Source organism: Uloborus diversus, chromosome 6, assembly GCF_026930045.1.
Source record: "Uloborus diversus isolate 005 chromosome 6, Udiv.v.3.1, whole genome shotgun sequence".
Classification (NCBI taxonomy): domain Eukaryota; kingdom Metazoa; phylum Arthropoda; class Arachnida; order Araneae; family Uloboridae; genus Uloborus; species Uloborus diversus.
The window spans coordinates 42921979-42937046 of NC_072736.1; the positions used below are offsets into that span (position 1 = coordinate 42921979).

General features: G+C 32.4%; 2 protein-coding genes across 2 annotated transcripts in view; one reads left to right on the forward strand and one right to left on the reverse strand.

Annotated features, from left to right (window-relative positions):
• LOC129224602 (pyruvate carboxylase, mitochondrial-like) overlaps positions 1 to 12661 on the reverse strand; it is a 119415-nt gene extending 106754 nt beyond the window's left edge. The window contains 5 exon segments of the mRNA XM_054859087.1: positions 2501 to 2546; positions 2549 to 2668; positions 5519 to 5703; positions 7771 to 7909; positions 12571 to 12661. Coding sequence (XP_054715062.1) covers positions 2501 to 2546; positions 2549 to 2668; positions 5519 to 5703; positions 7771 to 7903 — 484 coding nt within the window. The 5' untranslated portion in view covers positions 7904 to 7909; positions 12571 to 12661.
• An 846-nt stretch (positions 12662 to 13507) lies between these two features.
• Positions 13508 to 15068, forward strand: part of LOC129224604 (BTB/POZ domain-containing protein 7-like) — a 29130-nt gene continuing 27569 nt past the window's right edge. The window contains exon 1 of the mRNA XM_054859088.1: positions 13508 to 13701. The gene's annotated coding sequence lies outside the window, so the exon portion shown is untranslated. The remainder of the gene's footprint in view (positions 13702 to 15068) is intronic.

Sequence of the window (15068 nt, forward strand, 5' to 3'; positions counted from 1 at the left end):
TCCTTCAAGAGCATCCATTTATCATTTAAAAATACTATCACTTTCAGCTCCTGTTATCATAAACTATGATACAAAAGCAAAGCAAATATTAAATTAGTTTTAGTCAAAAATAATCAGCAGTTGACATGCATTCTTGCATAATCAGAGGCAGATGTTTGAATTTGAGAAAAAAAAAAGGAAAACGACTGAAAATACAGAACTAAAATAAATGTGTTCTTAAATATGGGGCATAAAATTTATAACAAAATAATTAAACTAAATAAATAACGAAATAAGTCAACTAAAGGGTTTGTACTATGTTATGTATTTTTAGCATTCAACATACATTTTTGTTTCAGGCACATCAATTATGGGGGTCAATTTCTCCCCTCCCTGGCTTTGGAAAATTAATGCTTAGCTATACATGTTTGTGCGGTTTTTTTTTTTGTTTGCAGATAAAATTTGCATTCAGTATACATCCTTCGCTAGCCACCTCCGGGGGGGGGGGGGGGGGGAATCAAAGTGATGTGTCAGTTCTAATTTTAATCAAGCAATAAAAACGAATATTGTTTTAATGGTTTGATGATTTTTACCTCCTTCTTGTTCCAAAATTTTTTGGCACAAAAATAAAAGGAAACATCCATGCATGGTAAACATAACATTTTTATCAAAGACAAAGATCAGTTACTAATGTTTCTATGTACATAAAAGGGAAGGCAAATAGTTTATCTCAATCCTCACCATACAACAAAAATATTCATTCGGAAATTGTTCATGAAATTGAGAGTGAGGGGGGGAAGCACTTGGCATCAAATGCCTGCATATATCTCTTTCTCCCCCCTCCCTTTGATCAGGCGCAATAAGTACAATAACTTACAGTAGATACGCCGCATTGGTATAATTGCCGCACCCCGAAAAGAGTTAAGAGTCTGTCAAAAAAATTTTAAATGCTCAGAAATGTCGCATTGCCAGAAACACAGCACATAAAAATGATGAGCAACTCCTCGATATTGATGATATATCAGAGTAGAAAATACCCATTAAAAAGAAAAAAAATACACATTAATTTGTAGCTCTATCCCCCAACTTTTAAAAATGAGAAGAAATAAAAACAAAATATTGCATTTAAATTGATTTCCGATTTTGTTCTCCAAAAATCGGGAACGTTTTGCCCATCCAGGTTTTGCCGCGTTATTTTCTTTTTTTTTGCAAATACACTCTTTGCAAGGAAAGAAAATGAAATTTTATAAATTTTATAATCATTTTTACGATTTAGAGTGAACAATAATCATATTTATGTACGAAAAAAGTTTCCCCCATTATTTTTGAAGTGGTCCGTTTTTGCGAATTTCTGTTAGATGTCGCTTTTATGTTGTACTAACATCAATAAAATATGTACAGTATACAAGTTTTTCAGTTTTTGTTTCCTTATGTCCTTTTAAGGTTTTACATTGCCTTTCTGTTTAAATAGAGCTCCATTTCACTTGTAATCATGGAAAAAATTGGCGAATAGGAAATTCGGTTTTTCCCGCATTTTTTGAACAGTCGACCGTTTACTTTAATTAAAGCTTCTAATTGATGGGTAAATAATATATAATTGCATCAGAATGTGCCAGTATCTATTTTTTTTTTTAGTTTCGTTAATACAGTAGGACTGAAGTCAGGGCGATAAAAAGAAAAGCCGATCATAAACGCCGCAACGGCAAAAAAAAGTCACTTACGAAAATTTAACTTTTAAACACACAAACGCCGCGGCATTCCTTCCAGAAATTATTATAGTCTAGTCATTCAATGAAAAGCTAAGGATCCGCTTGTTCCTTTTACTTTTCAAAATCAAAACATGCAGAAAATTAGAGTACTTAGCTGGTACTCTTTTCTGGCATTCCTACATATTATGCTTAGGAAAAAAAATGACACAGGATCGCCCATAATGTAACTTTGTTGCAGGTGCAAAAAGCCTATTTTTGCCTTCTCTAGCCTAATTGTCATAGAATTCTTATTCCAGGGGGGAAAATTGGTTTCGGATATTATTCTTCTGCACCATATGGAGTTCAACTCTCCCCTGGCATTAATAGATGACTAGAAATGGGCGCCATCTATTGAGAAGAAATTGAAACTTTTTGATAATTGATTGAAAAAACTGTAAAAAACAGGAGAAAGTTGTGAAAAATGTGAAATTGGGAGATAAGGCACAAAAAACGGGAGTCTCCCATTAAAAACAGTAGAGTTGGCAAGTATGTTTTCACATCATGCTCTAACCGAATAAACAAATAAGCCTCTGTTTTGGGATACTACGAAAGTAATGCGTAATAAAAAACACAATGAACTCTGGTTTTTTCTTCAAAGCAACCAAAATATCCGTTGATTTTCGTCCAAAGCAGAGAAAAAATTCTTTAAAATGATGTCTTACTTATGAAGTTTAATAAGCATTTAGAAAATTATGGCATTTACAGAAAAAAAAAATCATCTTTGAAAAATAATATTTATGATAAGGAAAAACTTCAAGGAAAAAGTTAAATACCAGCAGCAATAGCTGACTTTCGAGCAGATACTTTGTCACCCATTTTTTTTCCATAACAACTGGAGACGGTCCAATAAATCGAATTCCAGCAGCAATACAGGCTTGTGCAAAATCAGCCCTTTCAGAAAGAAAACCATATCCTGGATGTATTGCATCAATACCATTCTCCTATGATAAAAGAGAATACAGTGAAAAATTTTAATTCAAATTCAACAGAAACATCAAAATACAATGCAGGTAGGGGTCCAAAATTGGTTGAAAAAGTGAACTTTTGCTCCATCACTAATTTACATTATATTCCGTGACATAGGTGGATTGTCCGGGAGCAGAAAATAGGAGGGAAATACCTAATTTCCTAAAGTAAAAGGATCTCGCTTCTTCACACTAATAATTTACAAAGCAGACTATTACTTTGAAAGAGTCATTTGATATACAGTAAAACTTGCTTATAATGAGTAGTGATTAAACGAGAACCAGGATTTAGCGAGGAAATCAGATTTGGTTGGTACAATGTTAAGTCTATGGGACTGGCTTTTAAGGAGCAAAACCTGCTTAAAGCGAGCAATATTTTTGTGATTTGTCATAGTACTTCTATTGATATGACTTCCAGCTCAGCTTAGCCTTTCTTAGAAAAATTTCTTTGACACTCTGAAGTCAACCGAAAGTTAGTGGTGAGTCATACAGCCCAAGAAAAAATGATGACAGTCCTTCTTTTTCATTTCTAGAGTAGAGAAACAGTTGAAAACTTAATATTTGTTAATGACAATATGTTGTCACTTCTGAGGATATTGTCGCTCGAAATTCAAGCAATTGCTGATGAAAAAAATACAATGACAAATGTGAAGAATATTCAACTGAAATACCTACAATTTCATAAGCTGTTGATGTGCAGTAAAATTTTAACCTTTTTTTGAAGACAGAGGTGTGAGTTTCCATTGTTTTCAAGTGCACAAGAAAGATACAATCAGACAATAAGGCAGTTTAAAGAAAATTAAACAGAAATGAATAAAAAAAATAGTAATCATAAGCTAGTGTGCATTGCATTTTTGTGATTTTTCATAAATTCATTTTTTATGAGTTATATTGAGCAAATATTAGTCCCTTTGTGATCGTTATAAGAGAGTTCGACTGTATTTGAAATTTTCAGGAAGAGTTCATTCTCGGATTTAAAAAAAAAAATCTTTCTTTGAAGGATTTTGGTTTATAAAATAGAGTTTTCCATCATCCCCTACCAAACTCAAAGAAAATTTGACAGCACAAAAGAAAAATGCAATATTGAAATTTAAAATATAAATATTAAAAATAAGATGAAATATGAACGTTTAAAGCATTTGACTGAACATGTCTAAAATATAATAATTTGTAACCTTCATAAATGAAAACCCAAGTGAATGTAGCAAATCTTTAAAAAAAATACCAGTTCAATATCTTAAAAATTTAGAAAGATGTCCGCAATTTAATGAGCTGAACTTCAAAAATTCTCAGACAGGTGATGAATTGTACGGGATTGTTTGCAAATTTTTAACACTTGTATGTAATAATCCAGTGGGATTCATGATTATTTGTGAACAATCCCATATGATTTGTCGCTCCTTCCCAGAAACATTAAAATATAGCTCATTGAATTGCTGATATCTTTTAAAATTTTTAAGATATTGAACTGGAATTTTTTTTATGGGGTGCAACATTTACTTGGGTTTTAAATTATGAAGGTTATAAATTGCTATCTTTAAATTGCATAAAAGTAATTGTTTAAACTGTTCATATTTCATCAAATTTTCAATATTTGTATTTCAAATTTTAATATTTTTTTCTTGTATACTGTCAAATTTTCTGAGAGTTTGATAAGGAATGGCAGAAAATTCAATCTTTATGAGCCAGAAACCTTTAAATAAAATTCGTATTTTTGAAGAAAAAAAATGCTTATATTATTGTGAATATAAGTGATACTTTCAAGAAAATATTGAAACTAACTGTACATAGTGAGTAAACTTATTTCTAAAATTTTTAGCTTATGAGCCTTTTACAATGAAACATACCTGCACACAGACACAAACATAAATCCCCCCCCCCCACACGCACAAACACACATACCCCGCTCCCCACACACACAAACACACACGCACACTCGTGATTGCGAAAAACATAATTTGAATTCAAGATGTCAAAATTCAAATTATTATTATTATTTTTAAATTTGTTGCTGGTTCTAAGTTATTTCTAAAATGTATAGCTTATTTGCAGCTATTTATGATGAAGGAAAATCAAAACCCCTTTTTTTTGGCTGCTCAATTAATTGCTAGGCCCACTCAATGCATGGGTGATTTAATTTTAATTAGAAAATGACAGCTGGAGCATACCTTTTATGTGACAAAAGATACGAAACAATTGAGGTAGTGAGAAGCAAAGGGATGCAAGTGGCAAAATCAAAAATTTGGAGATAACTAGTACAACTGGTAGGTGAACCCCTACTCTGTCTTGGGGCAAGAGATAGTACTAGTAGCCCTGGTAGGTGCTGCTGTACAGCACAATTTAGAAAAAAATTTCAATGAAAGCCTACCTAGGACCTCATCTTTAAACGTGTTTTACTCGAAACTTAAAATAGTCCACTTGCATCTCTTTGCTTCTCACTGCCTCCATCAATCTCTTATTTCTCAAAAAATCTGTCAAAATATGAATTTTTGAAAGTGTCCCCATCCTTATATAGGTTATATAGTGTATGTTAAGCTTTCATAATGAGACATCATGGTTAAAATACTTTTATGTCAACATGAAGAACTTTTAACATTAGTTACAAAAACATTTTTAATCAGTTAATCTAGGGCATGAAATTCAACATTTGAAGTTATTAGGAACAAAAGTGGATGAAGTCATGAACAACTTGATCCACTTTAGCTCTGAATGCTTTATTTAACACAAAGCAGTTCAAGCTCTTATAAGGCATTTAGAGCTAAAGTGGATCATAAGTCGTTCATGAACTACTTTAGTTCTGAATGTCACATTTATAAGTTTACTTACCTGTGCTATTTTTATTATTTCAGCAATATTAAGGTAAGCTTCAACAGGAGGCAGCCCTTTTCCAATCAAGTATGATTCATCAGCTTTCTGTCGATGCATATGCATTTTATCTTGCTCAGAATAGACTGCAACTGACCGTATCCCAAGTTCAGTACATGCTCGAAAAACTCGAATAGCAATTTCACCTAGGGAACAGTTCTCACAAGATAAGTTTAGAAATTTACTGCAGATTAAACATATAATGAAAACTTTTCTAAAAAAATAAAAAAGAATTCAAGACAAAATTTTAAGGAGATTTAAGACAAATCAACATAAAAAAGAATATATATTCAAATATCTTTAAATTTTTATTATTTTCTTTGATTTTACAAGAGTACCTGCTCACAATTTTATGAAGACATACTGTGTACATACATATACAAGTACAATTAACAATTTTATTTTGTCTGATTTTCAAATCCTCCAACCTCTTATTTTCATCTTTCCTGTAAGTGTTTTACAAAATAGTGACCAACACAAGCCTCATCTCTTCAAATTTAATGGAAATCATAATGGCAATTAAATAATGAATAAGTGAATTCAAACAATTATGATTTCTTTTTAATTAATCATGTGCTTCTATTTTATTTTTTTCTCATTAGGAAGCATTTTGGAAAAAAAAAATAAGATAACAAACAGCTTTTCTTTCTAGCACTCTTCAATTTTATCAGTTGACTAAGAACGTTCTAAGGAGGTTCAGATTTGTCCATTATTGATTGATAACAGTTACACAAAAAATGTAGTATATGGGACAGAGTGAATTTTTGGAACCAAGAAAAAAAGGTACAGATGTGATATACCCCCCCCCCCCCCCATTTGGCGACATCCAATTTTTTGCACAAAATTGAAATATTTTTCTTGCCAATGAGGCGATAATTTTTTAAGCATGGCATCCCTGGAGAAACTAACCTGTGTTTGACAACCCAAAGGCAATCTTAGATCTGATCAAACTTGTTTACTTGGGTTGTTTACTCGGTTTCATGCAGGAGAGATACGAGATACCTGTTGTTTCGTGCAATATACCTTACAGGAAAGCTTATTTTGTGTTCGTTTAAATTCAGTAGTTGTGTTTTGAAGTAAAAACATTAGAAAATGCCAGTTTCTTCAAACTTGAACATTAATTAAAAGTTAACTCCAACATGGTGTGTATCTGTAACGTGCCATTGTCATATGATGTATTATTTTAGACTGAGTGTGAGGATTTATATCATAAAAAAGTAAGTTCTTTATTTTAGAATTAAAAAAAACTCTCACTTCCGAAATTCTTTGTTTTTACAAATCTTTAAGGTTCTTGTAGTTTTTAACTTGATTTTTACTGTATGTAAATTAATTTTACAAAAATAGTCCGGTTATTTTGTTCTATAAGTTAATTCTTATCGATGCCACGAATTATTTAGACATTCTATTAACGTGCCTCCTTTAGGTACTGTATTTCTGAAAATATGTTGACTCCAGAATTTTATAAAAATATAAAGGTGTTATTTTATGTAAAATATAATAGGTATCTTGAAAGCATGTCTGGATAGCGAATAAATGTATGGTATTTTTGTATTGTTTATGTAGAGGATGTTCTGTTGAGACATTTCTACTTTTCATACATCGAAATTTGAGTAACTAAGTGCTTTTTTGGCTGAAATAGTGTTTGATTTTGGGGATGTTTTCCGCTTTAAACATCGCAATTTGAATCGCTTTGCTCTTTTTTAGCAGAGCATGAGAAAAGTTTTGTTCGATGAAATGCATGTTGGAAAATAGCTTTTATTTTTATTGGTACATATTTCATTGGTGAGCTGTTATAGTAATTTGTCAATTTAAGCATTTTAAATGCTTTCTAGTAATTGTTCTTTGTGTACAAAAACTTTCTAGTTTCTGGTATTTTTGATGCGTATATTCGTGATGTTTTTATGTTGTGATTTTATGTTGTGATTTTATGTTGTTTTTATATATATTGTGTTCTGAAGTGCTTTGATCATGTTTTTTTATCTGATTTGTTCCTGTTGGCGCTAAAAAAGCATCGCTAAGAACAATGTATGTCATCATACATCATTTTCTTGTCGACACTTTCTTGGCGCCAACAGGAAAAAGTCGCCAAGGGTGGGGTATATCACATCAGTTCCGAAAAAAATATAAATAAGAATTTTTATTTCAATCAAGTGAAAAAAAAAATAAATAATGGAGCAAAAAGCTAAAAAATTGAAGAGAAATTAAAATTATACCTCTGTTGGCAACAAGAATCTTTTTGATTGGTTTATGTACTGGAGCTCCATGATTCTGTCGAAATTGGTAAAACACAGATGGTCGTAACACAATGGACTTCTTAAGGCAATTCTTGATAAATACCAGCTGCATTTTTACCTTTGATTAAAGGGAAAAAAGATCAATAAAAATACAAGAAAAACCAAAGTAAAATCATAAAAAAGTTGTAATTTTTAAAGTAGTATTGTTTCCAATATCTCCAATTAAACTAATATTTTTTAATTCCTGAATATTTTCAATATTTTGCAAGTAAGCTTATCAGAGCCGGATTTAAGGGAGGGCAGGTGGAGCTACTGTCCCGCGACCTCCACAACAAAGGGGCCCACAATAAAGTTTTTACAAAATATCCTAACTTTCACAGGTCAGCAAATTTTACGTTTTTTCTCCCAGACATTTTTTTAAATTTTTTATTTCTACAAAGAATGCTTGCACAAAAATATCATTATTATCAATATATCAGAAAGCCCTGATTGCAAGTATCCATTTATTACCAAGTTTTTATTTGATCGAGCATTTCAGTGGCAATATATTTTTTTTATTCATTTAATTTGTAATTTGTACCTATGAGTTAAATAGATGATGTATTGTAAAATCATATGAAAATAACCTTAAAAGTACATTACTTTTAAAATGAAATGTATGTTTAGATATTGTTACGCGTTTGGTGCAACTTCACACTTTCTTTCAATGACGACACAGTTCTTGAGAAAAACACTGGAGATTTATTTAAAACTATGTACAAGAAATATAATTAACAACTGCTAAACTCACCATAGCAATTAGGCAAATATTAATTAACACAGTATACTCAACGATGGCATACGTATTTACATCCAAATACGCAAAAACATAGCGAAATGCCTCACAATAAACAGAGCAAGGCTCAGACGAATCTCAGACAGCTAAAAACATAACCGATTCTCCTTCAAATGCCACTCGGCTTTTTATACTGCTTTGGAAAGTTTGAAAAAATTTGAAATGCTTCTCCTATTTTCTTTTTATTCCATTCACAAATCTTATCAATTAGAAATGGGGACTATACTTCAGTTCAATGTTATGGGGTTGTATGTACATTACAAGAAGCTATTTACAGGTTATGTTACTAAGATAATTTTAGATGCAAAATAACGGAACAAACGCCTAATTTAGCCAGATTACAACAAATTAATCACAAAAATAATTACTATTTACAGAATTTGTAACAATATAAATAAGAAACAGTAATTTTAAGTCTATAAATTACAATAATAATGATATCAAAAAATAGTAACTTCAGGATGTATTTACTATTAAAGTGCTGATCGAAAATATTGGATATATACATATATATCAAAATATTTGGATATATATCAAAGTATTAGATATTTTCGAAAATATGATGATCTTTTTGAACCCTGATTAGGGGTCTCCACTCCTTCGTTGCCCCGGGGCCTCTACACTTCCAAATCAGGCCCTGAAGCTTATGAAAAACAATAAGAACAATCATATATATACAATGTTTCAACGAGGCACCTAATATTGACATATTTAATGTATTATGAAATTAATCTTAAGAGACATTTAATGGGAAAACACTGCATCATGTATATACAATGAATCAAGGAGGCAGCTAATTTTGACATATTTAGTGTATCATGAATTTCATTTTAAGAGACCTTAATGGGGAAAAAACTGCAAGTGAAACAACTGGACATACAACAGTAAAGAAAGTGCTCTGAAAAACCTTTATGCCTTTACAATGCACAGAATTCATTAAAATTCAACTGTGACTGTGGAAGAAAAATATCAAAAGTTATGTATCTTCTTATGCCACTATATGTTTATACCCCTTGTAATAAAGCTTTCTCCCGGAAATGCATGATGAAAGTTATTTTTGGAATGAACTTTGTTGTTGCAAATCTCCGGTGTTTAGCAGCGCTAAACCAGGTCTATGAATTTGTCTCTCAAAAAATCCAACACCAACATTGGATCCACCAAAAGATCCAATCTTGAAAGTCCCAGACAATTCAGTATATTCAGTAAGTTACCGCCCTATAGCAAGGGCTAAGGCAGAAATACATGAAATACACCACCAGCTCAGTCAATTCCAGCCGAGGACTGCAATTTCGTGCTTATTAGCACTCATCAGCCCGGCATAGGACTAACTGAGCTAGAGGTGGAAAACCTCTTAAGGAAGCCAAGAGTGCCAAACAAACTGGTAGCTAATATAGAATTAGCACTGACCAGACGAGTGACCGAAACAATGGTTCGGTTCAACTCGAATATTGCAGGCAAGGCAGGTATATTGAGTAAGTTCTGGAATTGACTGAGCTGGCGGTGTATTTCGTGTAATTCAGTATATGTTCGGGGATGGCCTGATGGCCGGCACACTTCACACAGGTTGGAAAAGTCTTTTTTCCACTGCAATAAGTCAATGATTTTAGGTGTCCACTAATGAGCCTAGTGATGGTCGTCTGATCTCGCCTACCACACTTGAGAGGTAATGCACCTCCCGGGCACTTCGCCTGGTACCAATTATGGGTAGGAGGGACAGTCCAGGAGGATTTTGCATCTCTTTTAGCCTTAGAAAATAGCTCCAAGTAAGTCAAAGAATCTGGTGTATATAATGGCTCACCAGTCCCTTTTTTAGCCAAGATATTGGCCATCTCGTTACCGTGTACATCAACGTTAGATGGAATCCACTGAAAATGCACCTCTTGAAAAGAAGAAATATGCTCCAGTTTGTTAATAATAGAAACACCAGTACCATCACCCACTTTATGCCAATTAGAGAGGTACTGGATGGAACTTCGGCTATCTGACAGAATCCAAACGGCTGAAGAGCCGGGAGAAGACAAAATTGAACCGAGCTCCTCATCGATAGCAATAAGCTCGCTTCTAAAAACTGAGCAACAGTCTGGATTTCTTCTGCTTAATTTTGTTGCACACCCTTGGAACAAAATATGAACACCACTACCAGAGCAGTTACGTTCATCCTTACTACCATCCGTATACATTATAATAGAGTCTTAAGGGATATTGTTTATCACTTCTAAAGCCAATTGTTTCAAATACGCCGGTGCATCTAATTTCTTGTTCACCTAGGAAGGAAGATCCGTGTGGAAGTAGACTCTGTTTAAACCAATTGAGGGATTAATGCTCTGTTTCAAACTATGCTGAATTACATTTTTTGGGATCAAGTTGTCTGAGTCAGCCAAGCTTAAAGGGCTATTTTTCTTTAATCTTTTATTGTTGGTCCACCCCAACAAGAACTCAGACGTTCGATTCTGGGTCCCATAACTGGTTATCTTTGAGAAATATTTCACCAAATTAGTTTTTCTCCTAAGGCTGAGAGGTTGCAGATCGGCCTCATATAGTACTATCTCATTTGGGCAACTATTACGAAGTCCTGTAATAATACGAGCCACACTAAGCTGTACCCTTTCAAGCTTTTGTAAGTATGTACTTTGTTAAGTTTTTGTTTCCTTTTCATGTTAAATGAGTTACTTATGTCTTTTAAAAGTTTCTACATCTGAAATTAATAAAAGCTTACTACAGAATAAATATTTAAATCTTTATAGAAAAATCAAAGAAAAGGGCCTTAAATGACAAAAACACTGAATGACCAATGGGGAGTAACTTACTTCAGCACTACTATGCACCTTTTTATTGATACTTTTACAAAAAAACCCAAATGATATATTTCTTAACCTACAGGATTTTGGACCAGCCTGTTTTTTAAGCCAAAATTTGCATGCATGCAGTTTAAATCTTAACATTTTTGAATAAGCTTAATACACTAAGACTTAAAATACACAAATGTACTCCATTGAAATACATCTGTATCTGTCTTTTGGCTTTTGTCATACGGCTTTTCCTCCATAAGCTCATTCCTTTTGGTATTGAAAAAGTCGTTCCCTGTAATGCCGAAACACTTGTCTGCAGTAATCTGCAATTTGTGCTTTTTGACTTTGTTATTTCTTACTTTAGCATTCCAGTGTTAACATAAAAGTACTAGACCCATAAACTTCTGGTCAGTGCTTGGTTCAATTGGGCTACATGTTTTTTCATTTTATCAATATAAGTGAAAAGAAAATGTTTTTGAACTTCATCAATTTAATACAACATAAGATATGACAATGTTTATATTTAGAAACAAGTTCACACAAAATTGTAGTGTAGTAAACAAACACAAAACTAAAACAGGATTTAGAGCCCCCAGCCGGTGGGAACCCTGGCCAAGTGCTCTACTTGTCCTTGAAAAAAGCAGGGTCTGTATTTGCACCCACTTTATTTTATACTCAACCCTTGTACTACTTTCAACAATTAAAAAACGCATTTAAATATACAGTATTTTATATCTATTATGATAACTTTTTTTTTTAATTCCAAGAAAACTGAAAATTTTTATCTAGGCAAAATTGCTTTCTGTATTTTATGACTTGCGAATATAAAACTCGACATGCTTTTTAAACAGCTAGTCTGACATGCTTATCATGGCCATGGTGAAAGGTAAGAATTGCATAATTTCAAAATTCGGACTTACTAGGTAAAGAAAACAAAACAAACAGAAGCAAATGACTAGAGAAATGAAAAACGTAAATACTGAAAAGGAGGAAATGACATATTTTATCTTCTCTCAATTTCTTCCTCAATAATGAAACAGCAAATTCGGGTAAACAATTTACTTATCCATTTTACAAACAGAGCACTTGTTTTTAATTTAGCTTTAAGCGTAGAATAAACAAATATGAGATGACCTAAATTTTAGATAAACATACAATTATCAGTCACTGAAGAGTACGAAGAACATGTAGACAGGACTAAAGATAAATAAGCCGGAAGATTTGAATGTGAAGTAGAGAATTTTCGAAATTTCACGTGTATGTATGCTTGTGTGTATGATCCTCAGGACTTTGGCAACAGCTAGTAAAACTGTGTTTCCATGGAAACAGTAATTTGCGTCTCCAAATGGTACGCTCGAATAGAGCAACCATGGTTAACCGGTGATTGATGAGTTCCATGACACTCACGACTGACGTCATCAAATGAACCAACATAATAAAACAAAAACAGGGGTGCACGACTGAATTTTTCAGAAAGGGGAAATTTGAGGGGTAATTTTCACTGTTAGGAGGTCTTCATGATATTTAGGGGGGGGGGGGGTGCCGTTGCTCTTAGGTGGTGGGCACCCCTGTATGAAACTATGTTTCTTATCCAAGCTTAAAATAAAACTAACTGCAGGATTTATTTTCAGAACTCTTTCCGTTTCTGTTCCCACAAAAAGGAAAAAGAAGCTAAAGAGGAAGGAAGAAAACGAAAAGGGAAGAAAGGCAGAAAAATTAAAATTTTTGAATTTTCTCTCACCTAACCAAAGTGGATAAGTCATCTTGGTAGAATAATAAGAAAGAAGTTTGTCAGAATAATGAAAATATTTGAAATATTTTCCTTCAAAACCAGAAAAAGAGTGATAATATTCCGCTTCCACATTACGAAAGTTATTTATGGAGCTCGTGCGTATTATTTCGGACTTTTTTGAGCTATGGATTTATAAAAACTGCTCTGTGATGAAAGTTCTCGAAATTAGCAATTAATAATTTTCTTTCACATATTTTTACTACGCGTTGTTTGGATTTTTTTTCTGATACGAGGATTTGCATAAATAAGTACATTATTTATTTCAGAAAAAGAATTTTACAAGGCACTACAACTAATACTGATACTTCTGGCAATCATGGCGAATGTTTTGGTGTGATGTTTTCATACGCTCAGGGTCGAACAGTAATCAGGTCATCCGCATTATACGACGTTTTTTGGCTACCAAAAGATGATTCTGTTGAATATATTAATTGAAAAAAGGTTTATTTATGATCTGAGTCGCTTTTCTACTCTTGATTATTTTATACAATCTGGTATGTTGCTTTTATAATCATATATTGTTCTTATAGTATATTTTAATATTTTTAAGGTTAATATACTTTGGATTAGAAATTCCAACCCCCCGAACACCTTGTAAGATGTTTTTCCTTTTACATTTTCATACAATAGTATTCCTTCATTTTGCTACTCTATTACCATATTACCGTAAGTGTCCAGCCTTTCCCTTGATGTAATTTCGGTTTTCTCAAATTAAACTCCCAATAAAAGTTATTTAACTAAAATAGTGTTTAGTTTCGCAATCTATTACTTTTCATGTAGTGATTTTTATGCCTAAAAATTTTCTTTTCAATCCTAAAAAATAGTATTAATATTTTGAAATGTATTTGTATTACGGCTCTGATGTTTTTGATAACAAATCAGTAGTATCCATGCTGGAAAAAAATTCAGTGTTTAAAAAATGCTCCCCGCTTTTTTTGATATTAGAATATAAATTTGGATTTTAATAAAATAAGTAGTACTTGTAGTGGAAGCTAGGGTTGGGAACTGTAATGGATTTGAACTCATTTTTATTTATTTATTTATTTATTTATTTTTCGGTTTAGTCAATAATTGAATGAATACATTAAGCAGTTACCAGTAATAAATAATGTTTATATCAAAATATAGGTTGTATATAGTTACCATTATCTGAGTCAGAAAAGTAAACAGTAATATTTACAGGATGCCATAATTTTGTCAATTCCACGAACTGTTGAAATAATGGGTTCTTTTCTGTAATAAGAACTTCACTTGGCTTGGTGATTTGTTTACTTTCTACATTGGCAGGGCATCTGCTCAGGATTAAAAATTGTTAGCCACTAAATCAACAAATTTTGAAAATATTTACAAAATTAAAGTCCTAGGCACAGATCACTTTAACAAATTTTTCTATAGAATTTATATCAGAGAGTAAAGTATTATTTTTAATTATAAAATACAATCAATTAATTACTTTAAAGATGCAGCCTTCATTTTAAGTAAGATACCTACTCAGAATGGATTTTCAGAATTTTTATAAGTAATTTTTATATCTTTTGGCACAATTTAGAGGGTTTTGTTGGGATTTTTTTTTTAATGTGGAAATTTTAGATAATTTTCCGTTTGCCAAAACATTTGTCAAATAAGAGTTAGCTTCGCCAAATTTACAATTCTATTGCATTTGTCTTGATTGCAAATGCTTAGCGCGGGCCCAGCCTTAGTGAAAATTGAAAAATTACATTTATATTATCACCATGTTTGCTCCTCTTTTCAAATTTTATATTTTAACTAGCCTGCGTGCCCGGCGTTGCACGGGCTACTTAAAAAATGAAAGAGATGTCCAATTGATGTTTTTGTATTACTCTGACATCAGAGCGCTAAG